Here is a 25979-nt window from a genome sequence, read left to right as displayed (position 1 = left end):
TCCTGGTTTGCAGGCACCCCTAACCCCTGTCCTGGTTTGCAGGCACCCCTAATCCCTGTCCTGGTTTGCAGGCACCCCTAATCCCTGTCCTGGTATGCATGGCACCCCTCATTCCAGTCCTGGTATGCTTGGCACCCCTCATCCCTGTCCTGGTATGCATGGCACCCCTAATCCCTATCCTGGTATGCATGGCACCCCTAATCCCTATCCTGGTATGCATGGCACCCCTAATCCCTATCCTGGTATGCATGGCACCCCTAATACCTGTCCTGGTATGCAGGCACCCCTCATCCCTGTCCTGGTATGCATGGTCCCCCTAATCCCCATCAGGCTGCACATTAAAAAAAATAAACACTCATACTCACCTCTCTTCTCTCTCCTCCAGCGCTGCGTCCGGTCTGCTTGCACTGATCTCTCCATGCGAGTTACGCATGATGTCACTGCCATGTGCGGCTCACATGGAGAGATCAGCTGCCGGAAGTCACTGCTCCCCACGGCGGGACTGTGTGCGAGGGGAGCAGTGACTTCACTGTCCTTCATAGCCGGCACACAGCGGAGCCGCGATGCGGCTGCTGCCGGCTATCTCCTGTGCCCGCTCATTAAAGGGCATGAATATTCACCCCTCCCCACACCCATGGGCGTGGAGAGAGGTTGAATATTCATGCCCTTTAAGAGCGGGCACAGGAGATAGCCGGCAGCAGCAGCCGCCGCAGCGCGGCTACACTGTATACCGCTATTAAGGAGCATGAATATTCAGTGCTCCCCACGCCTCATGGGCGTTGGGAGCAGTGAATATTCATTTTCTTTAGCAGCGGGGACAGTGTAGGCTGCAGCGGGCGGCTGCTGTCTCCTGTGCCCTGCTCCTCCACCGATACCGCTCTCCCACACCCCACATAAATAAATATACACCCCCCCCCCAACATTCGGACTATAAGACGCACCCCCCATTTTCCTCCAAAATTTTGGAGGAAAAAAGTGCGTCTTATGGTCCGAAAAATACGGTATTTGCTAATCTTATTATAATTACACCTACAACATATTGAAATAGGAGATGGGAATATCCCTTTAATGGTGAGCAACCGAATCCTTTTAAGAGGGGTTGTCTGATGCCGCTCACTTTTGCATTGGGAAATGAGGTCACATCAGCACAATCGGCAGGTACCTATTCAGTATAGAGCTGTCGCATGATACTTTCCCATCATAGAGGTACGCACAACACAATGTCACCTGTGCGGCTCAACTGCCATTGTGGAAATAAGCAGCGGCCCTTTAAATTCTTTTTAAAGGTGTCTTACCGGTGGATTTTGGTGATGATGAGATTCCCCCAGTTGATAAAGGTGACCATCTCTCCCTCAGACAAAGTCTCAGCATCGGCCCCTTCTATAAGGACTCGGGGGCCGTACCATACAGATTTCACACCGACCTCCGCATTCTGGAGAAGTGGGGAAAAGAAAAAAAGCATTTTACAATTTTACCTGCGCTGATACACTGCAGCAAAGCATCATTGCCAAGGCACAACTGTGACAAACCCCACAGCAAATCAGATGTTGCTTTGGAGTAAAACGCGCCCAAAAAGGAGCAAATACATTGATAAATGTTGGGAAAAAGAATATGAGAAAATTGCTGAAATTTTCTGCAAAAGAGGATTAAACTTTCATCCTCCAAACTCCAACTGCAAATTAATATTAATGAGGAATCTAATGGACGGATTTATATTGCTCAGTCCGTGAAATGCAAGATCTGTCCAGTCCAACTCACTAGTGTGAATGAGCACTGTGTAATACCTAGTTATCCCTGCGGGGGAGCTGCAGAGAAATTAAACACTGCCAGGTGTCTCTACAGATTACAGATGATCTCAGGAGGAATCTGAAGGGGGACACTGTTTGATCAATGGGAATTTGGGTACCCTACCTAACAAATAGGGATTTTCTAAAGCTTTAAAAAGAATGATAGCACATGTAAACCTTTGGGTGCTTGGCCACTTCGGTGACTCCTTCCTGAGCTCCTGGGATGTTGACAGGAACGACTTGGCTCTTCAGCAAAGCGTTGTACCGCGGGGCGATAGGGTCAATCACCTGGCGGAGGCAAACACACGAGGCGGTGAGATGCGGGCATGTACTTTTCTTACCATGTATAAGGCGGGACATTTACTGGTCTTGAGTGCTCAGAACAGAAGTGTCGGTGGAGGATTGCGGACGCTCAACGGGGTCTCCAGAAAAGGAGAAATCTCCAACCTCTAAAGAGATCTCCCTGCACTAGATCTTCATGATTTCTGCAGTTTACTTATCCGTAAAAGGAATTATTCCAACCGTTCACTAAACTAAGGGAACTTAAAGCAGATCTGTCACCAGTATACCAGTACAAACGGCATACATTATACAGATCTACTAGCTCCTACTGTGAAAATCCATGACAAAATGGCTGGATAATCAATACCAAAAGCTTAAACTAAGTCACCCCAAACCTAGACTGACAGCTTTTCAGTGTCCCTCCTCCCCGCTGCTGCTGAATCTAGGTCAATGTTTTCTGACAGCTCCTCAGTGTCCCTCCTCCCTGCTGCTGAATCGAAACCCATCTAGCCTCATTTACACCACCTCAGTGTCTCTCCTCCCTGCTGCTGGTGAATCTTTAGTCACTAAGCTTGACAGCTCCTCAGTGTCCCTCCTACAAGCTGCTGAATCTAAACCCATCTAACCTGATTTACAGCTGCTGAATCTACATCCATGTAGTCTTACAGCTCCTCGGTGCCTCTCCTCACTGCTTATGCTGAATCTCACCTACTTAGATTGACAGCTCCTCAATGTCCCTCCTCCCTGTTGCTGCTGAATCTACGTCCATCTAGTCTGACTGACAGCTCTTCAGTGTCCCTCCTCACTGCTGTTGCTGAGATCTCACACTGTTCAGATCAATCTGCAGCAGTTAGACTCATGAGTTCTCGCTCACCTATCTGGACTCATAAAATGCTTATTTTAATATCAGGATTACACAGACATTGTGAGACATGGACTTTCATTTTAAGTACACCAGTCTCATCAGGTCTAAGAGAGTTACCTAATAAGTTTGCATTGTTAAGTTTGATGACAGGTCCACTTTAAACCCCTCGACCTCCAATCACGAAGGCTGTGAGGAGTTAGTTTGCAGCAGCGCACGACTATGTGCACTGCACTCCATACAACTCAATAGGAGATAGTGAAACAGCACAGTAGGAGTGTACTTGTGATGGTGGGCTGGGGTCCCCCCATTGTAGTACTTTACCACTTGGCTCTGTGCACTAGCTAAGTCAGCGCCCTTCTCCAAGAAGGTTGGCCTATGTATTGCACTGAGCCTGAAAGCCGGCCCCCTCCATACAAATCACTAGTCATGTTCCGACCCAGTGTGGGGGGCTCCATTGCTGTATCAAATTGATCCTTAAGTGCGGCAGGACTGGCAGTGAATTTGGGATATCAGGTAGAGCACCAAATCCCTTTTAAAGCCATATATATATAAATGATAATATTCTGTCTGCAGCCACCACTAGAGGGAGCTCAGGAGCACACTGAGTACAATCAGCCCAATATGCCTTCAGTTCCCCCTAGTGGTGGCTGCTGGAATTTTATCATTTAAATCAATGGTTTTGTAGGGAATTTGAAGCACTCTAACCAAAAAAAACATATATAGCCATTTAAAAAAAAAACAATTTTTTTTTTAATTCTTTTTTTTTCTTGATCGCTGCTAACCCTCCTGCCTAGACTCAAGACCAGTTAATGGCATACATAGAAATTAATACTAAAAATGACCACAAGAATTAGGGCACATGCTGAACAGGCAAAAACTAAGTTGAGATCATTTCAGTATAGTGTCAAGCAGAAAAAAAAAAAAAATAAGATTGCAAGACCGAGGAGGAGGTGGTGCAGGGCCTGGCTGGACCGGAAATCTGTAAAGATGGCTGAGCTGTTGGAGAGTTATCGAAGCACGATCGACAGTGATCCAGCCAGCCCCTGAGCAGAACACAATCACAAACCCCTGGACTAAGCAACGCTCACAATAATCGGAGGTCATTGGAAAATGTGCTACAATATTAGGGATAATGGGCTCTGCACCGGACCAACCAAATTCTCGTAGCTTTAATATTGTGGGAGAGGCGTAGAAACCACTGCAAATTCGCTGTAGACGAGGTGCATTCACTGCATGGACGGCTGCCGGTCTCATGGACGCTCTTAAGATTCGGGTAGGTGTTTGGGGAGATAATTGGGGAGGTATGTGGGGGGACGCCCAGAGCCACATTCAGGGCAGCTCTCAGCAAATCGTCAACCACCAGCATTGGTTTTATAGCCAAGGTATGTTTTGCCTTTCTGCAGTCTATGAGCTGCTGTTGATGGATCCAATAATGACCGGCTGCGCACGTCTAGTCGGAATGTGACCAGGAGCATGCATGTAGTAAACTTGCAGTCACATGACCACACACTCCCGATGCTGGCACCGGGAATCCGATTGACTGCAGACTTTCGTAACTAACCTGGACAACCCTTTTAAGGGACCAATTTATTACAGCATTGGTGCCTTCCTTTAATCTAGTTGTTAGCGTTTTTTCATATGTTTTTCGATTTTCGCCATTGATCAAGTCTATTTTATATATATATTTTTTCACGTTCAATAATATGGGCTAGGTTTGGGTGTTTCCAGATATTTTCGGGCGATTTATCTATTGCGGCTCTTTAAAAAAAAAAATAAAAAGTCACCCCATTTTTGTGCAAATGTGCTCCAAATATTGTGAAACTGGTACTCAGCTATGTCCATATAGATTTTAAAGGAGTCATTCCCATATTTGTATACGGATAGTTGGATAGAGCTTGTAAAAACAGGCACTTTTACAATTTACTGCTTATTAAAATTTTCAGCCATTTTTGAGTTAACATTTTTCTATTGTTTTCTTGTTGCCTAGGAAAACGACCACCGCTGCTGTCTAAGCCAGGATTTGAAGGTAACTGTGCTTCTTCAGCGATCCTGGTCAGCTTCCAAACAGTGCTTACAAGCTCTAGCCGGGATTGGGAGGTAACCGTGCTTCTTCAGTGATCCTGGCCAGCTTCCAAACAGTGCTTACAAGCTCAAAAGGAAAAGAGCTTGAAAGCACTGAGCGTGTTCTACTGTCTAGCTGCGGCAGTCGGTCTCCAAGGCAACGAGATGTAAACAAAAAGAAAAATACTAATATCTCGAGAATGGCATAAAATTTTAACAGGCAGTAAATTGCAAAAGTGCTTGTTTTTAAAAGTACTATTCGATGATGACCAACAGGGTGATGTGAACAGTCACATAACGTGTACTTCCAGCAATTCTGCCTCTACGGCAGTGAATGCACCTCGTGTAGACCACACTTACTTTAAGCTAGAGCTGCGAGACGCTTCAGCACGACAGTGATGTGATTGTGTTTTTTTTTTTGCAAAAAAGATGGAGTAAGCAATGTACGCTTACACGACTGTAAGCAGTATGCCAAAGGCCAAATAAAATTAAAGATAAAAAAACGAGAAAAAAAAACATAAGCGTTCAGTAATACCTTCTTACAGATAGCTCGCAGCTTGAAAGCAGAAAAATGAAATGCAGTTTACTGATAAAATTCACGCCAAGATCCGTTCCCACAAGTCAACGTTTGGTTGGGGCAAGTCAATGGAATCGATGGAGACATTAATAGGGGTATGTACTAATATTAATGATTAGGGCTAACGAGCCTGCAGGACATGTTGTTAGGATGTACTGCAGACTACCGGGACAGTAGTCAAGAGGTCAGTAGGGGGCGCTCTGATCGTTCAGGCTACAGTGCAAGGAGCCACTCCCGTTTACCTTCTTGTTAAACGCCCAGATTTTGTCCCATTCCATGTTCACAACGGATCGGGAAGAGCCCTGCAAGATAAAAAAAATTAGAAGCGGGAGTTAAAAGAAACGTTTGGCAAAACTCAAAAGTTGTGTTCTGAAGTCTTCCGTACAGACCTGCGCGGCTATGAATTGCTTCAGCCCCTCCACAGTCATTCCTCTTCTAAGAACGCCCCGAACAGTCGGGAACCTGGGGTCATCCCTATGATAGAGACACCATTATTTAAAGGGGTTATCCAGCACATTACTACGGGTGATTATTATCAGATGGGAGACTGTCGACACCTCGCGCCGCTGCCGATCAACTTTTTGCAGTTGTATGGCACAGCTCCGGACACTGTCTAGTGGCCGTCCCTGGGTATTGCAGCTCAGATCACATTCAACCACAATCTCCACACACTGTTTAATTCTGGCCGCCATGGAAGCCTGAAAACAACTGATCGTTGTCGGCGCTGGGTGTCGCTTCCACCGATCTGATCTTGTTGCAATCGTTATGGAAAGTAAAAGATGTACTGAAGAGCGAAATTATTTTAACCCTGTAACCTCCCATGACTCATATCAGTCATGGAGGAGGTGTCAGTACATGGAGTAAAGTTTTAATTTTTTTTCTTACAGTACGATATGGTGTCATTCAAAACTATAACTCAGGCTCCCCCAAAAAAAAGCCCTTGTATGGCTGTATCAATTGAAAAACAACAAACAATTATGGTTTATGGAACCAAAAGAGAAAAAATGAAAGTGCAAAAAAAGAAAATTGGTCACAGAGGGAAAGGATTAATACTGCAGAATACAAAGACATGTTGCACAATTGTCAATTTTGTAGTAATGGACCTCAACGCCATCCAAACACCTCTGGGATGAACTGGAAACCAGAGTCAGACCTTCTCCTCCAAAATGAAAGTAAAGCACAACTTCTTATTAACACACGTGGGTTTGGAGAGAGAACCGAGATTATAGGTCATCTTAGGCGTGATGACCAACTGGCCGGCGTGGCGCACGGCCGCCCAACTGGCCGGCGTGGCGCACGGCCGCCCAACTGGCCGGCGTGGCGCACGGCCGCCCAACTGGCCGGCGTGGCGCACGGCCGCCCAACTGGCCGGCGTGGCGCACGGCCGCCCAACTGGCCGGCGTGGCGCACGGCCGCCCAACTGGCCGGCGTGGCGCACGGCCGCCCAACTGGCCGGCGTGGCGCACGGCCGCCCAACTGGCCGGCGTGGCGCACGGCCGCCCAACTGGCCGGCGTGGCGCACGGCCGCCCAACTGGCCGGCGTGGCGCACGGCCGCCCAACTGGCCGGCGTGGCGCACGGCCGCCCAACTGGCCGGCGTGGCGCACGGCCGCCCAACTGGCCGGCGTGGCGCACGGCCGCCCAACTGGCCGGCGTGGCGCACGGCCGCCCAACTGGCCGGCGTGGCGCACGGCCGCCCAACTGGCCGGCGTGGCGCACGGCCGCCCAACTATGTTTGCTTGCGGCCACATAATATATCTATAGGCAGTATGACACTTACCAACCATCCACGAGGCCCTCGTTCACAAACCAGGTGAGCTTTCTCTTGGACAGCACGGTGTTGTTGAGGTTCAGGCGGCTGTACTCCCAAATATAAGGTTTCCTGATTCCCAAGGCGTCGATGATCCAGTAGAACTGCTCGTCGCGGTCGTGATATTCTGTCGTTCTTAGGGCGTGGGTGACTCCTTCTACACTGTCCACTATTGGGCAGGCGAAATCATACGTGGGGTAGATGCTGCAGAAAACACAGGGTAGACATGCAAATAATGAGCTATTAAGAAGTCATCCGGCACCACCCCACCCAAACAGGACACGGCGTGGATCGTGCACAGCAGGTGTGTGACGCTGTAACGTCATCGGAATCGCTAACTTCCGACATGGAAACGCCGGTCACTAGATGATCCCTTTGAGATACAGCAACACATTCTTCATTTTAGTAAAAAATGACTGGCGAGTGTTGAAGTATTGCAGCCGCCGTCTATGGGGTCAGAACCTACTTGTACTTGCTTCCTGTCCGGGGATGAGGCTGGGTCTTGCATCGGAATAAGGTGGGGTCCCGCATGCATCCGTTGTTGGAGTTCATATCGATCTTGGCTCGGAGGCAGCAGGTCTGGCCGAACGCTGAGCCCTTCTTCATCTCCTCCCACATTTGCTGGTTCTTTTCCACATCTGCATTAGAAAAAGAAAAAAGTGTCGTACAGAATTTGTAATGAAACCTCAAATACATTTATAAAAAAAAAACACAACATAAAAATGTCTCCAAATTCATTTAAGAAGGTTTTTCGATTTCAGAAAAGTTGTATCCCCAGGTGCCATTTGTTGTAACAAGAAAAAAAAGCAGGACTGTATTCCCCCTCCCTGGGTCCATTGCTGATTCTCCACTGTTGCTCCCAGTGTCTGTTGTCTGCAGCACTGACATCAGCACTGCAGCCGAACAGTGATTTCAGCAGCTTGTACAGTCTACATAAGCAGAGCTGCTGAGCTCTGTCATTGGCAGCAGTGCTGTTGACATGATGCCAGTGTCACGAGTGTGTCAGAGGCGGCAGTCGCCCTGCAGTTGGTTGCAGGAGATCTCTACATTTGGCATTGCAGACACCTTCTTAGAGACTGTCTCTAGGACCCAGCGGCTACCTTCCTTTGGCTAATTAACACTCTGGCCTGGGTGTATAAATACCTGCTGTGTTCCAGAGTGAGGTGCCGGCGATATTCATTATTTCTTGTGAATGCTTGAGCAAGAGCAGTACTTCTTCCTCTCTAGTGTTGAGGAAGTGTGCACAGTTGTCTGGAGTCGTCTAAAGCTAAGCAATTCCCCTTTGTTTGTCCCCCCTTGTTGTCTTTTGTGTCAGTGGGGATCAACTAGTGCTCATCTCCTCCCTTCCCTAGCCTTAGCCAAACGCCAGGGAAAGACAGGGCGAGGAACGCGTGTGGCGATTGGTGAAGAGCCAATACAGGAACGTTAGGGGAGACCGGGTGATATTCTATCAGCCAGGAGGTCTCCACTCCCCCCCTTTCCCTAGAGTCTGGGCTCCCTTTCTCTCTTCCCTTTGTGTTGCACTAAGTCTTTCCCACACCTTGCGTGACAGCCAGCTGTACTGTTTTTTGCCGTTTCAAATTACACCATTCACTTTACCAAATATTGCACATTTAGATTTTGACAGGTTGGAGTATTGGGTGCTTATTCTTTATTTCACTCTTTTCTTCCTTACTGTTGCTCCGGTGTTTGGACTCGATCCTCTGTTCACGTTCCGCCTTCATCTGCTCTGCGGGGGTGTCGTCCACATAAGCCTTTCCCTCTCTAATGAGTTTCTCCGCGTATTCGGTAATCCTCTCGAAGTGATCGGATGTGTATGTGAACTGATTGGGCTTGATCTGAAGCATGGAGACGTCTTCCAGGATAACCTGAGAATCAGAGAATCGGTGACGTCACGCGTCTATATAATCAGATCTACGATGATTGATCTGATTGTTAATAAGCCCGCACAGCCGCACACAGCCGTGCACACGTCGGGTAATACTGGATTCTGCAATTACCTTTTCAAAATCTTCCTTCTCTTTCTCCGGGTTGGTGTCGTCGAACCTCATGATGAGCTTTCCTTTGAAGTTCACCTGGTAGTGCTGATTGAGAAGTGCAGCCTTCGCATGTCCAATATGCAGGTACCTGAGGACAGAATTCTACATTATCATCACACACCGGACGACATATTACTAAAAGGGTTTTTATCATCCATAATGTATCAATTGCAAACTGCTTGTAAAAACACGAACTTTGCAATTTTGTTCTTATTCAAAGGTTTCTTCATTCTCACTAAACTGGGGGATTTCTTAATACTATATAGTTTATAGCTGTTTGCTAGGTTACCGGCCGCCTCTGCCGATTTTATAGACAAGTAGTGCAGCACTTACAAGCTCTTTGAAATACAACTTGTATGCGCTGCACTAAAGCTGGACAGATCACTGTACCAGCCAGACTCCATACCCCTGCGCTCTCCGTATACTGCAAAGAAAGCCGCCCAAGCAAGAGCACACAGCCCAATAATTCATGAATATGTAAGTCCTGGAGAACCCCTTTAATAGACATAAACAAGCTTCACCCCTCCGATGCAAATATGTGGCTGATAATAAGTGAACCCCCATCCTACTAATGAGAAGAACTTACCCGCTGGCCTCTGGAGGGAACCTTACAATCACTTTTCCCATCTCGGCCCCAGGAAGCTCAACAAACTTTCCAACATCTTGTTTCTTCTCTGCAGGCTTTAATAAAGATATAAATAAAAATTACAATCAAATAATAAAAATTGATAAATGTTTGACCGCCGGGACCCTCACTGATCAATGGAATGGGGGTCCAGAGCCCTTGGTCCGTCGATAAGGTGCCCTGCCGCTCTACGAGTACTAGTCTGTCACTATGCTAGTGATCCGTGGGGGCCACCAGCAATCCGACATTTACCATTGATCCTATAGATAAATGTCCATGGCATATAATTGGACATTACAGCAGAGCCATGAGACAATGCGCATGTAAATGGAGGTAGTAGAGATAATGATCGCAGAAGATGTCGGGGACTGTTCTGAATTATCTTTCGATTCTCCCAATGAACACCACGTCAGTCGGCCTCATTAACCAGAAATTATCTGTGATAAAAGAGGGAAAATGAACTCTTTGCATTTTTAGTGGATGTTTGGTGAAAATAAGTTGTGGCCCATCCACTGTACAGGTGATCACTTATAGATACGTCTGTGTTGGGACTCGCACCAATGGGCGGAATGGGAAACTTTTATTCCTGTTGGAATGGAGCAGCGGTGAACATGCCGGAGCGCTGTGCCATGGGACTGCCGATCGGTGCGGATCCCAGCGGTCAGATCGTCACAGATCAATAACTTGTCACCTGTCCAAACCTCTTTTCACTGGACAACCCCTTTAATTGTCCTATTATGGAGTGATAACAAGGAGATAATGCAGCAGCTAAGCAGTGAATTCGTCACATACTCACCGCTGCTACACTTAGCTTTCCCTGGAACGGGACGGTGGGCTCCAGGAAGGCGTACCAGCGACTGACATTGACCGCAGCTTTATTCTTTCTGATCTGTTCCTGCCACGGAGCGCTGACTGCAGGAGGAAAGAAAACATCTGGTCACGTCCAAGCCTGGCACTCCAATCAGAAAACAGAAGTATAAGTGGGGGGAAAAAAATACAACTTTGTATTTGCGGTCATGCTGGTCATCTCCCAGCTTACCCACACCCCCTGCACAGCGGGCCGCAGCTCCCCCCCCCCCGCACAGAGCGCCACAGCTTTCCCCCCCCCCGCACAGAGCGCCACAGCTACCCCCCCTGCACAGAGCGCCACAGCTACCCCCCCTGCACAGCTACCCCCCCTGCACAGAGCGCCACAGCTACCCCCCCTGTACAGAGCGCCACAGCTACCCCCCCCTGCACAGCTACCCCCCCTGCACAGAGCGCCACAGCTAGCCCCCCTGCACAGAGCGCCACAGCTAGCCCCCCTGCACAGAGCGCCACAGCTACCCCCCCTGCACAGAGCGCCACAGCTACCCCCCCTGCACAGAGCGCCACAGCTACCCCCCCTGCACAGAGCGCCACAGCTACCCCCCCTGCACAGAGCGCCACAGCTACCCCCCCTGCACAGAGCGCCACAGCTACCCCCCCTGCACAGAGCGCCACAGCTACCCCCCCTGCACAGAGCGCCACAGCTACCCCCCCTGCACAGAGCGCCACAGCTACCCCCCCTTGCACAGAGCGCCACAGCTACCCCCCCTGCACAGAGCGCCACAGCTACCCCCCTTGCACAGAGCCCCAGAGGTACCCCCTTGCACAGAGCCCCACAGCTCCACCCCCTGCACAGTGCCCCACAGCTCCACCCCCTGCACAGTGCCCCACAGCTCCACCCCCTGCACAGTGCGCCACAGCTCCCCCCCTGCACAGAGCGCCACAGCTCCCCCCCCGCAGAGCGCCACAGCTCCCCCCCCACACAGAGCGCCACAGCTCCTCCCCGCACAGAGCGCCACAGCTCCCCCCCGCACAGAGCGCCACAGCTCCCCCCTGCACAAAGCGCCACAGCTCCCCCCTGCACAAAGCGCCACAGCTCCTCCCCCTGCACAAAGCGCCACAGCTCCTCCCCCTGCACAAAGCGCCACAGCTACCCCCCCTGCACAGAGCGCCACAGCTACCCCCCCTGCACAGAGCGCCACAGCTCCTCCCCCTGCACAGAGCGCCACAGCTACCCCCCCCTGCACAGAGCGCCACAGCTACCCCCCCTGCACAGCTACCCCCCCCTGCACAGAGCGCCACAGCTACCCCCCCTGCACAGCTACCCCCCCTGCACAGAGAGCCACAGCTACCCTCCCTGTACAGAGCGCCACAGCTACCCCCCCTGCACAGAGCGCCACAGCTACCCCCCCTGCACAGAGTGCCACAGCTACCCCCCTGCACAGAGCACCACAGCTACCCCCCCCTTGCACAGAGCACCACAGCTACCCCCCCTTGCACAGAGCCCCACAGCTCCCCTCCTTGCACAGAGCCCCACAGCTCCACCCCCTGCACAGTGCCCCACAGCTCCACCCCCTGCACAGTGCCCCACAGCTCCACCCCCTGCACAGTGCCCCACAGCTCCACCCCCTGCACAGTGCCCCACAGCTCCACCCCCCGCACAGTGCCCCACAGCTCCTCCCCCCGCAGAGCACCACAGCTCCTCCCCCTGCAGAGCGCCACAGCTCCTCCCCTTGCACAGTGTGCAAGGAAAGGCCGTGAATGGGCCACAGTGCTGAAGTAATGCTTCACTCTGGGAGGCGGTGCGGGTCCTAGAAATTGGACCTTCACCCATTATATACTCAAGGTATATTTGAGGCCAGCAGAGGAATTAGCGGGAGGTAAACAGCGGTCACCAGGTAGGATAACTGTACATGGTAGATGTACTGTCACTTTTCAGCGCCGGGGTGGGGGTCCCTTCAATGAAAATCCCTTTAATGGCAAAAGTGGCACTGGCTTAAAAATGGAAAGCAGCAGGGGGAGAGGGATTGTTTCCCACCAGTAGGATGGCCATAAAGTACCTGCCAAAGCAGAGAAGATGCTGATGTCTGCGAGGGTCAAAGCATCGCCCACCAAATACGTCCGCAGAGACAGGGAAAGGTTCAGCTCCTGGAGGGCGGCGGAGAACGTGGACTTATCCTGCAACCGGGTCTGACTGAACTCCACCCAATGGCTGATCTACAGGAGGACAATAAATCTGGTCATTACCGAGCACAATGGGTTAAAAGTCAGCAAAAAGCTAATTCCAAGTACTAATGTCATGGGATGGGGACGCCGAGCGTTTTTCCTCATTTGCGTCAATACTGGTGGAGTGATCTAAAAATTCCCCTCCTGTGTCCCCCATGCTTTACACTGCAGCAGATTGGCTTTATTATCAGACATACTAATGTGTAATGTGATAGATCGGGGTCAGCTCAGGAGAACAGCTGAAGGTTCGACTGCAGCCAGGGGCGGGCCGTATTGTTTTCCTATATACTATATATAAGGTAGCAGCGGACGCTGTGCACACAGGCAGATTGCAGGGGGATATGTGGAGGGCTGAGAAGACGTGGCAGAAACAGCTGCTGGAGTAAAAATATCCTCCGCATAGCCAGGAATATCCGGACACAGCACTGCGGATACAGAGGCATCAAGCATCTAACAATACATATTTCTGCTTATTTTTTAAGCATTAAATGATGTCGTATAATTAAGTGCGCGGCTTTTCCTCCAATAGATAATTGAAAGCATCCGAAAATCTGTACTGCCTAAACCAGAGGAACATGTGGAATTAATCAACGTGAAGGCCGAACCTCCGCTGAAATGATTCATTATAGTAATCTGGCAAAAAAAAAAAAAAAAAATGCAAAAAAAAAAAAAAATGCAAAAAAAATTACAAGATATTTCATCATGAAAAGTATTGGTAATAGTGTAGTAATAGTAATGCTGCGGCCCCTTTTATAGGTCTGATTTTCTTGTATGGACAAAAAACCAGACCCATTATTGTCAGTGGTGCTTTTTATACGGCGGTGTATTATATGCTGCATGCAAAAAAAAAAAAAGGAAAAAAATTGAGAATTTTTTGTTCAAAAATCGCCTATGTGGTCTGCAGAAAAAAGTTGAAATTAGGGTCCAAATTCGCCAATGGAAGTCTATGGCTCCACACAAGATCCTGACTATTCCCATTATTCTCCCTGACGAGTATGTGATTATTACTTTATAGAGAATTATTTACACTTATGTATTTATCAATAAAAACCTCATTGAAAACAACAGCACCAATAAATTTCAACATAATGGGAATAAAAGGGAAAAAAAAAAAAATCCCATTCTGCTGATCGGTGCAGATCCCAATGATCGGACCCCCCGCTGATCAACAAGAGATCACCTGACACGTGAATAGGTGAGGATTTGTTTTTAGCAGACAACCCCTTTTAATAACGGTAATATTTTACTTTTTAATCAGTTTTTTTTTGCAAACCCCTCCACTAGACCTCCATACCCACCTCCGTCTGTTCCAGTAGATTGGATCCCAGCAGTCCAGCGCTTGGGGCGAGCCTGGCCAAGTATCGGATAATGGAGTTTACGTCATTAAAACAGACGTCTCTGTGAGAGAAGGAAATACAAGACATTGTCATCAGACGGCGGCGGGAAAGTTACCGCCAGCAGAACAGACATTAGTGGGAAGGAAAGGTTCCTGCACAAATAGTGAAGGGATCATCGATATCATTAATGACATGGTGACATACACGGGCAGCGTCAGGTCCGCTGGCAGCCACCACTATATGGGGAGACAATCAGCAAGGCAGAAAATGTATTATTTATTTACTTTTACTCACTTATAATCTGATCTAATTTAGTATTTCAATGTAAATATCTGTTAAAAAGCTGCTTGTACACAGAAAAAAATGCTGGCTCTCTCTACGGGTTGGGGTGGGGAAAGCAGGCCCCCCCCCCAGGCGCTCTCTCTACGAGTGGGGGCGGGGAAAGCAGGACTCGCAGGCTCTCTCTACGAGTGGGGGCGGGGAAAGCAGGACTCGCAGGCTCTCTCTACGAGTGGGGGCGGGGAAAGCAGGACTCGCAGGCTCTCTCTACGAGTGGGGGCGGGGAAAGCAGGACTCGCAGGCTCTCTCTACGAGTGGGGGCGGGGAAAGCAGGACTCGAAGGCTCTCTACGAGTGGGGGCGGGGAAAGGAGGACTCGCAGGCTCTCTCTACGAGTGGGGGCGGGGAAAGCAGGACTCGCAGGCTCTCTCTACGAGTGGGGGCGGGGAAAGCAGGACTCGCAGGCTCTCTCTACGAGTGGGGGCGGGGAAAGCAGGACTCGCAGGCTCTCTCTACGAGTGGGGGCGGGGAAAGCAGGACTCGCAGGCTCTCTCTACGAGTGGGGGCGGGGAAAGCAGGACTCGCAGGCTCTCTCTACGAGTGGGGGCGGGGAAAGCAGGACTTGCAGGCTCTCTATGAGTGGGGGCGGGGAGGAGCAGGACTCTCAGGTTTCGCTGTGTCCTGTCAGCAGTAAGCTGCTTTTTTCAAGGAAAATTTGGATTAAAACCATAGAACAAATAAAAAAATGAACTACAGGAAGAAATAGTTTGCTCACTTTGATACTCGCAGGGCAGTTTCTTTTCCGTCCTCCACATTGATCTCCACTTTGCCTTTTAGATGTTCCACAGTCCACAATACGGCTGGAATTAAATAAAATAGATAAAAATTAATTAACAAGAACAAAGTAGGAGAATTCCTGCCATCACTCATGTGAGCAATGTAAGAAGCAAAGTCAGCAGAACTCTGGAATAAGAAGGTATTGTTTGATGATCTTACGTGTATGGCGGCCTCCAGCTCCCAAACTCCAACCCAATCACAGATACCAAAGGTAAGAGGGATCAGGCATATTGGATTTCGAAATGCGCTCGTTAACAATATCCTAACCTTTTGCGTATACAGCCTGCATGCAGACCTGTGAGTCTCCATGGTTACAGGCTGCAAACACCAAAGTAGTCTTGCAAAACTTTCCATTGCATCGCTCTGCGCACAACAGGCGTTTCAACAAACTGTTCATAAACAAATAGTCCAAGTGACTAAAAAAAAAAAAAACTTTGCAATAAATCTTATCAGAGAAATCTGCTTTCTCCATTTAAGAGCCTCTTCTCTGCCACCTAAACTAATAGCTAAAGTTTATAGAGGACAATGCAAGACAGATCGATACATCAGTAAGCTGTCAAGATTACAGCCGCCTATAGAAATATATGGAGATGGGAAGAGCACAATGAAATAACCGGCCTATAGAGACACAGACAGATCATGCTGCTGCTTTCTAGTAAGCGTTTATCTCACCACGGAGCAGGATTCCCAGCTACACTGCTCAGTACTGCTGTATTATGTCCCCCATGCTGCTGCGGCTTCTCAACATGTGCTACATAGAGACAGGACAGCTCATGTCTGTGTGTGCTGGGTTATGGGAGACATCATAGCAGCTGGTCTCTGCCCACTAGCTCAGAGATAACTATAAATTAAATTAGGTCATGGAAAGCAAACCGGAAAAGAGCCGCAAAACAGCCGATGGCAAAAATGTGCCTTGGACAGAGAAGAAAGCACCTCAACCAAGGAGGACGGATTGTGCTACCAAGGAGTGTGGATCGCTCCCCATTTAGTCTGCAAAAAAACAATATATGGAGAACAGCCCCTTCAGGGGAAATAAAGAATGGTACGTTGGTGTCATGAGATCACATTGCCGATTCCTTCACTGATGATCTGAATTACAACTGCAATGGGTCCTGTGTAATACTTCATTTCTCCTGTGATGGCGCTGCAGGGAAAATGAAAAGTTGCTGCCAGCAAGAACAACCTGTAATCAGATTATCCTACTAAAAGGGATGGTCCATACTGTCAAATTATCACTGATAAGTCTGTTATACATGTTATTTGACGTTACGCAGATACCATATGGCAGTCAGTCCTGTGTGAAAATTGCAAGATTTTATGTTTTTTAAACATTAATATAAAACAATGTAAAAAAAAAAATGAACAATATTTCATTTTCTGATGACACATTCCCTTTGATGTCAATGAGCTGAGTGATCAGAAATATTACATCAGGAGCATTGCAGTCATTTACATGGAGAACAGGTTTTTCCAGGGCAAACCCTGCAGCCTCCTACTTACTAAGCAACACTGATGGGTTTTTTCGTTGTTTTATTTATATCCCCGACTATAAGAACTGCCATAATCTCACAAAAGAAACAAACAAAAAAGTCAGCTCATAACTTAAAAAAAAAAAAAGTTATTGCCGAGCTCCTTACTCCGGGGCTTGGTCCAGCTTAATGAAGAGACGACAAATCCCTCAACCACACACACACACACACACACACACACACACACACACACACACTCACACACTCACACACACACCCAGGCTTTACAAAGTCTTGTGTGAAAACAAGGAGAGTGATAAAGAAAGGACTTTTTGGACAAGTTCATGCTTCTTGTAGTGCTATTGTGGAGAATGAAAACCTGTCCATAAACATTCTCTATACAAAAAAAAAAAAAGGTCCAACAATGATTTATAGGACTGCCACCTCAATACGGACAAATGGGCCGTTTTCAGCCAGCAAAGTCATCTCCTCCGACCCTTGGTTGTCTCCTATGTGACAAACATACTGCAGTCTCAGCGTCTCCTATGTGACAAACATTCTGCAGTCTCAGTGTCTCCTATGTGACAAACATACTGCAGTCTCAGTGTCTCCTATGTGACAAACATAGCAAAAATTAAAGATGTGTCTGACAGGATATCAAGACTCTTCAGACCTACAGATCACTACCCATTCCTGCTAATACATGTGGGGACAAATGACACCGCAAGAAAGGACCTGGAAACCATCTGCAGTGACTTTGAAGACTTAGGCAAGAAAGTGAAAGAATTGGGAGCGCAGGTGGTCTTCTCATCCATCCTCCCAGTGGATGGCCATGGAACAATGAGGTGGAATAAGATTCTACAGGTGAACAACTGGCTACGTCGATGGTGCGGTCAACAAGGATTTGGATTTCTGGATCACGGAATGAATTACCTATACGATGGACTACTTGCTAGAGATGGGGTGCACCTTACGAAGACTGGAAAACATGTATTTGGAAGTCGCCTTGCTACACTCATCAGAAGAGCTTTAAACTAGAACAATGTGGGAAGGGAAGCAAAAGGCCAGAAAAAGCCATACAGCTGACAAATACTATTGAGATCTCTGCTACTGGAAGTGGAAAGGAAGAACAAAGACAAAACAATTTAAATAATAAAAATATGGGAGGAAGAGAAACCAATCACAAACTAAAATGTTTTTATACAAATGCACAAAGCATGGGCAACAAACAAGGAGAATTGGAACTACTAATGCAGGAAAAGGAATATGATGTCATTGGAATCACTGAAACTTGGTGGGACGATACACATGATTGGAATAAAAGGCTACAACTTATTTGCAAGAAACAGACTTGATAAACGAGGAGGAGGTGTTGAATTGTATGTTAGAAAAGCGTATATCTGCACAGAGATTGAAGCTTCAGAGACTGGGAGTTCTGTGGAAACTGTTGGGGTAAGAATACAAGGAGAGAACAACGGAAAGGACACCATTGTAGGCATTTACTACAGGCCACCTGGGCAAGCTGAAGATATGGATGAACTCTTTATGTATCAAATGACCAAGTTCTCCAAAAAATATGACGTAGTGGTCATGGGAGATTTCAACTATCCAGACATTTGTTGGGAATCTCTCTCAAGTAAAGCTAACAGGTCAAGCAAATTCTTATCCTCTCTTACTGACAACTTTATCTTCCAAAAGGTAGGGGAGAAAACAAGGGGATCTGCTACTTTGGATCTAATCCTTATAAACAGGGAGGAAATGGTTGAGGAGGTAAAGGTGGCTGGGACCCTAGGAGGCAGCGATCATGCTATTATAGAATTTTGGATAACTAGAGGAGGAAGACATGTGAAGACTCAAACTTCAAGGTTAGATTTCAGAAAGGCAGATTTTACGCGACTCAGAAAGAGAATAGGAGGGATCCAATGGCTGGATGTCCTTAAAGACAAAAATGTCCAGGAAGGATGGGAAATTTTTAAAAATGAGATTCTCAAAGCACAATCGTTAACAATCCCGAAAAGTAGGAAGAATGGGAAGCATTTAAGGAAACCAGGATGGATGAACACAGAACTTAAACACATGCTAAAAAGAAAGAAAGAAATGTTTATTAAATGGAAAGAGGGAGGCATATCTAAAGAAGATTATAATGCAGTCTGCAGAACCTGCAGGGCACGTATCAGGTTAGATAAAGCTGACAATGAATTAAGGCTTGCAAGAGATGTCAAAAGCAATAAAAAAGGATTTTGGGGGTATGTCAAAAGTAAAAGAAAAGTCAAAGATGCTATAGGATTTTTACAGGATGAAAATGGTGAAATGGTAAGAAAGGATGTTGAGAAGGCCGAACTTTTTAATTCCTATTTTGCATCTGTTTTCTCTCAGAAAGAAAATGTAACATCAACTGATCTTCACTGTCCTATTAAAGGAATAGAAGAATCCAAGTTATCTGGAAACAGAGAGATTGTGAGAGAATATTTAGCTAACATAAATGAGTTCAAGTCTCCAGGTCCAGATGAATTACACCCCAGAGTACTGAAGGAGATCGTAGAAGAAATTTTAGAACCACTCTCCATAATCTTTGAAAATTCTTGGAGAACAGGAGAAGTCCCAGAAGACTGGAGAAGAGCAAATGTTGTTCCTATCTTCAAAAAGGGGAAGAAGGTGGACCCAGGGAACTATAGGCCGGTGAGTCTGACTTCTATACCAGGAAAGATCTTTGAACAAATTATTAAACAACATGTATGTAAGTACCTGGATAAGAATGAAGTGATTAACCAGAGTCAGCATGGGTTGGTAACTAACAAGTCATGTCAAACTAACTTAATTTCCTTCTATGACAGAATCACTGACTGGGTGGATCAGGGAAATGCTGTAGATATAGTATATCTTGACTTCAGCAAAGCATTTGACAAAATATCTCACACCATCCTTATTGAAAAAATTACCAAGTATGGAAAGGACAAGGCAACTGTTAGGTGGATTCATAACTGGCTTAGTGATTGGACTCAAAGAGTGGTCGTAAATGGCTTTACATCCAGTTGGATGAATGTCTCAAGTTGGGGACCTCAGGGCTCGGTCCTGGGACCTGTATTGTTCAACATCTTTATCAATGATTTAGATGAAGGAATTGAGGGTAAACTGATTAAATGATTAAATTTGCTGATGACACAAAGCTAGGAGGGATAGCTAATACTAGAGAAGAGAGAGAGGATTCAAACAGACCTAAATAAACTGGAGCAATGGGCAGCAACTAACAGAATGGTTTTTAACAGGGAAAAAAGCAAAGTACTACATCTGAGCAATAAAAATGAAAAAAGCATATACAAAATGGGAGGAATAGAGATAAGCAAGAGTACATGTGAAAAAGACTTAGGTATACTAATAGATCATAGACTGAACATGAGTCAACAGTGTGATGCAGCAGCAAAAAAGGCAAATACAATTCTGGGATGTATTAACAGAAGCATACAGTCTAGATCACGTGAAGTCATTATCGCACTTTACTCCTCTTTGGTCAGACCTCATCTGGAATACTGCGTCCAGTTTTGGGCACCACATTTTAAAAAAGACATCGACAAACTGGAGCAAGTTCAGAGAAGAGCGACCAGAATGGTGAGCGGTCAGCAAACCATGTCCTATGAGGAACGGTTAGAGGATCTGGGAAGGTTTAGCTTGCAAAAAAGAAGAGGAGTCTTAATAACTGTCTACAAATATCTCAAGGGCTGTCACACTGTAGAAGGATCATCTTTATTCTCATTTGCACAAGGAAAGACTAGAAGCAATGGGATGAAACTGAATGGGAGGAGACACATTAGATATTAGAAAAAAATGTTGACAGTTAGGGTGATCTATGAGTGGAACAGGCGGCAAAGAGAGGTGGTGAGTTCCCCTTCAATGGACGTCTTCAAACAGAGGCTGGACAGACATCTGTCTGAGATGATTTAGTGAATCCTGCTTTGAGCAGGAGGTTGGTCCAGATGACCCAGAAGGTCCCCTACAACTCTACCATTCTATGATTCAGTCTCAGTGTCTCCTATGTGACAAACATACTGCAGTCTCAGTGTCTCCTATGTGACAAACATACTGCAGTCTCAGTGTCTCCTATGTGACAAACATACTGCAGTCTCAGCGTCTCCTATGTGACAAATATACTGCAGAACTCTCACTGCTTGAGTTGTATAAATGCTATGTGAGCAGTGTCACTATATAATTACACTGTGGGGGGAGCGGTAGCGGCGGCGGAGCAGGGCACAGTAGGCAGGAGCCGCCTGCTGCAGCCTAGCTGTGCCCGCTGCTAAAGAAAATGAATATTCACTGCTCTCGAAGCCCATGGGCGTGGGAAGCACTTAATATTCATTCTCCTTAACAGCCAGCACACAGTGTAGCCGCAGCACGGCTCCTGCTACCGCCGGGCAATTGTGTGTACCCGCTATTAAAGGACAAGAATATTCACCCCCTCCCCACGCCCATGGGAGTGGAGAGGGGTGAATATTCATGCTCTTTAATAGCAGGCACATGCGAACGGCCAGCAGCAGAAGGAGCTGCGCTGCGGATACACTGTGTGCCGGCGTGGGGAGCAGTGACTATTCCAGCAGCTCATCTCACCATGTGAGGGCGCATGGCAGTGACATCATACGCAGCTCACATGGTGAGATCAGTGCTGGCAGCAGAGCAGGACGCAGCGTTGGAGCACAGGGAAGAAAGGTGAGTAGACGTGTTTATTTTTTTATGTGCAGTATGATGAGGATGAGGGGTGCCATGCATACCAGGATTGGGGATGAGGGGTGCCATGCATAATAGGAAGGGGGGGGAATATATACCAGGATGGGGGACATTACCCCTATAACAATGTCAGCAGCAGACCCCCTCCCCCTTAACAGTGTATCATGACCACATTTTTTGCTTACATTTTTTTTTCTATTTTCCCCCTCTAAAACCTAGGTGCGTCTTATAGTCCGGCGCATCTTATAGTCCGAAAAATACGGCTTACTGCAGTCAGTTCTTTACAAAACATCATCGAAAAAAGTTGCCTGCGCCCCAGACTGATCCAAACCCGAAACAGTTGTGAATGCAACATCATCCATGCCACCTAACATCACAGCCTCACCCAAGAGAATAGCCCTTGGCAGGAAAAAAAGGTTCCCCACCCCTGCGTTAAGGACCCTATACAAAGATACATTACTGGATGACTTTTAGCTAAAATTATTTGTAAAGTGGGTTTGTTTTGTAATTTTAAAGCTCTGCAATAATTAACCACTTCTTTATTCGGCTGCAGACCCTCCTAGTAGGACTGATACAGGCAAATGAATCCCCATCGTAAGATAAAGCCGAGTCATTTACCGGAATCCATTTAGTGTCCTCCCAAACTGCAGTCTGGCTGTATGGTAAGAGTGCGAGCAGAAATCCATTATGTATTATCCCCGGCCATTAATCATCTCCGATCAATGTTTGTAGCAGAAAAAGTCAAGATGACTCCATGTAATATTACATTGCTGGGCACAAGGGTCAAAGACGGGGTCAAGATTTAAAGGGGTAGATCCGTGGTATGGAAAATTGAGGGGCTGGGGAGGGTCAAAAGAAAATATCCTCTAAAACTAAACTTACTCTGGTGGTTTTCCTACATAAGATAAGGCTTAGGGTAAAGGACTAGGACATGTTATGGGAATACGACGGGGGAGTCAGTGCCGACAGACGCTCGGGACGCAGATCCCCACGACGGGAGAGTCAGTGCCGACAGACGCTCGGGACGCAGATCCCCACGACGGGAGAGTCACTGCCAACAAACGCTCGGGACGCAGATCCCCACGACGGGAGAGTCACTGCTGATAAACATAAAAACACAAAGACCAACAATATACTAGGATGAAGACCTCACACAGCAAGAACCTCTGCCGGTCACCGCACCTGTGCAAGCAGAAGAGACAATATCGTACACTATGAGATCTGCACAAAGTACCGGGTGCGGGAAGGACAAGACAATCGGCCGCTAACAACTCTGCTATGGGATTTTCCACTAAATACTTGTAATCATTTCACCTCTTCCAGCGCGGTCAATTTTAATATTTTCACATTAGTTTCTACTTTTGCCCCTTTTTCTAAGAGTCATCACTTTTTTTTTTTTATTTCATAGCTGTAGGAGGGCTTGTATTCTGCGGGATGAGACGCAGTTTTAAATGACACCATTGATTTTACCATGTAATTTACTGAAAATGCGGGAAATTCCCAATAAAGTGAAATGGCAAAAAAAATAAAAAAATAAAAAATTGCAATTCCGCCATTATTCTTTGAGTTCATCATCTGATTAAAAATGTCCTGCTTTCGTCCTGATTTTCCAGGTCGGTATGATTGCAAAAAGAAAAAAAGGGAAACCAAATTATGTTTATTATTTTATTTAATTATCTTTATTGGGGAAAAAAAAAGGTTGATTCGAATTTTTATGGGTTTTTATTTACTATTTTTATAAACTATTTTTCTTACTTTTTCTTTAGTCCCTTATAAGACGTGAACCGTGCAACTTAAATGCCGCTAGCCTAGCGGGAGGGTTACAGAGGTTGTGCAGGACTGTGATATTGCTGACGTACCCCTATAGTGTGAATGTCCGGCGCTGACCCCATGACGGACCCTAGAGGAGGCTGCACTGGACCCTGAAGAACACAAACTACATACACAAAATGGATAATGAAATGTGTGGAGGAGGAGGAGAGTCAGGAGCAGAGAGGACACAGCATGAGGCAACCGCATGTAAGGAGGGAACCAGGGCAACCGGCTCATTGCAACCCTCTGTGCTCATCGCAGGGGCCCTGCAAGGAAGGGCCAGGAGAGACCGCCTCTGTGCAACCAGACAATACACCGCACATCACACCGCCATATCATACCATACCGCCATATGCCACCACATCGCACCACCATATATCATACCATACCGCCATATGCCACCACATCGTACCGCCATATATCATACCATACCGCCATATGCCACCACATCGCACCGCCATATATCATACCATACCGCCATATCCCACCACATCGCACCGCCATATATCATACCATACCGCCATATGCCACCACATCGCACCGCCATATATCATACCATACCGCCATATGCCACCACATCGTACCGCCATATATCATACCATACCGCCATATGCCACCACATCGCACCGCCATATATCATACCATACCGCCATATCCCACCACATCGCACCGCCATATATCATACCATACCGCCATATGCCACCACATCGCACCGCCATATATCATACCATACCGCCATATCCCACCACATCGCACCGCCATATATCATACCATACCACCATATCCCACCACATCGCACCGCCATATATCATATCATACCGCCATATCCCACCACATCGCACCGCCATATAGCATACCATACCGCCATATCCCACCACATCGCACAGCCATATATCATACAATACCGCCACATCGCATCGCCATATATCATACCATACCGCCATATCCCACCTTATCGCACCGCCATATATCATACCATACCACCATATCCCACCACATCGCACCGCCATATATCATACCATACCGCCACATCCCACCGCCATATATCATACCATACCGCCATATCCCACCACATCGCACCGCCATATATCATACCATACCGCCATATCCCACATCACACCGCCATATACCACTACGTCACACCGCCATATACCACCACATTGCACCGCCATATCATACCACTACATCGCACCGCGATATAATACCACATGGTACAGCAATATAATACTATACCGCTGCACCACGCTACATCGCACATTACGCCGCCATATAACACTGCAACGTCCGATACACCGCCATATCATACTATCCCGCCATGTAACGTTATAGCACATAAGCAGTATGATTTTGGAGGGTAACAAACCACCATATAGATCTGTACGGAGGGAACCAGCCCCCGGACGAGCACAGACTGCACCACATGGTCCGCACCGCTCCTCACGCTGGCGCCATCTTACAGTAAAGCAGAAATCCTATCTAGGCGCCACATGCTGGGTCTTGTGGTTCTACAGCAGATGTAGAACTCCTTTCGATATGAAATATGCTTATTCTGTATTGTCTGTATAAGTCCCCCCTAAAATTTGTAAAGTGCTGCGGAATATGTTGGCGCTATAAAAAGAAAAAAATATTATTATAGATGTAGAGGCGACAGTGTCAGGATACTTCTCTATGATGGGACTTGTAGTTCCCCAGCAGCCATGCATCTTCTCCTACTAGAGGAACTACAAGTCCCATCAATCTCAGGAAGCGAGGTGACCGCGGCTACCCGGAGCAGAACAAGTCCCAGCACTCCATACTATGACAGGTGACAGCTGTGGAGACTGGCCGCCATCATACGCCCCGCCCACTGCCGCCGAACTACAAGTCCCAGCATGTCACGTCAAAAAGATAATGTCAGCGTCAAAGAGATAATGACAGCGCACGCTGGGACTTATAGTTCCATACGACATTGAGAAGAATAATGGTGATACAAAACCGGGAAGTGACTGCTGTCCTCACCCAGCGGAGGACTCGGGCCGCTGCACACGGTCAGGCTGAGCGCCATGCTTTCTTTCCCACTCCTGATCTTGAGCCCAGGAGCTGCCACGAAGCCGCCGCCTGAATGAGAAAGAGAGAAGGCGCTTCCGCCGCTCACATGCTCAGCGCAGCCCTCAGCCGGCCCACAGCAGCGCCACACTTCCGGCGCCGCCATTTTTCCTGTGGGCAATAATGTAACAGCCGCCATCTTTGACTCGGGATTACGCACATAGATGGATGATACGCGGCCTGGAAGCTCTGCGCAACCAATCAGATTCCAGCTTATGTTTTTCAGACTCCCTTTAGAAAATGAAAGCTGCAATTTCATTGGTTGCTAAGGTCCTAGTCCTCTTTGTTTTTTTCTTGCCTAATATTTCACACTACCTTTCATGTGACCACAGGCACAACTTTGTTAAAAAAAAAAAAAAAAAATGTG

General features: G+C 47.3%; 1 protein-coding gene across 4 annotated transcripts in view; it reads right to left on the bottom strand.

Annotated features, from left to right (window-relative positions):
* The window catches only part of EPRS1 (glutamyl-prolyl-tRNA synthetase 1), a 79105-nt gene extending 53353 nt beyond the window's left edge, over positions 1 to 25752 (bottom strand). For 2 of the 4 annotated variants that reach the window (XM_073671916.1, XM_073671919.1), the window contains exons 1-15: positions 25526 to 25752; positions 15469 to 15553; positions 14377 to 14476; positions 12913 to 13069; positions 10842 to 10957; positions 10007 to 10101; positions 9382 to 9508; positions 9057 to 9249; positions 7848 to 8019; positions 7352 to 7585; positions 5962 to 6046; positions 5815 to 5874; positions 5531 to 5551; positions 1965 to 2075; positions 1296 to 1432 (exon numbers count right to left, since the gene is read on the bottom strand). In XM_073671916.1, the coding sequence (XP_073528017.1) occupies positions 1296 to 1432; positions 1965 to 2075; positions 5531 to 5551; positions 5815 to 5874; positions 5962 to 6046; positions 7352 to 7585; positions 7848 to 8019; positions 9057 to 9249; positions 9382 to 9508; positions 10007 to 10101; positions 10842 to 10957; positions 12913 to 13069; positions 14377 to 14476; positions 15469 to 15553; positions 25526 to 25751 (1919 nt within the window). In that variant the 5' untranslated portion in view covers position 25752. The remainder of the gene's footprint in view (positions 1 to 1295; positions 1433 to 1964; positions 2076 to 5530; positions 5552 to 5814; positions 5875 to 5961; positions 6047 to 7351; positions 7586 to 7847; positions 8020 to 9056; positions 9250 to 9381; positions 9509 to 10006; positions 10102 to 10841; positions 10958 to 12912; positions 13070 to 14376; positions 14477 to 15468; positions 15554 to 25525) is intronic. The other 2 variants (XM_073671918.1, XM_073671920.1) reach the window with 1 other exon arrangement.
* Positions 25753 to 25979: the final 227 nt, after the last annotated feature.

This window comes from Phyllobates terribilis, unplaced genomic scaffold, assembly GCF_046119375.1.
Source record: "Phyllobates terribilis strain yellow unplaced genomic scaffold, ASM4611937v1 Scaffold_3__8_contigs__length_932513732, whole genome shotgun sequence".
In the NCBI taxonomy this organism is placed as follows: domain Eukaryota; kingdom Metazoa; phylum Chordata; class Amphibia; order Anura; family Dendrobatidae; genus Phyllobates; species Phyllobates terribilis.
The sequence above is the reverse complement of the archived record's forward strand: the minus strand, read 5'-3'. Positions and strand labels throughout refer to the sequence as shown.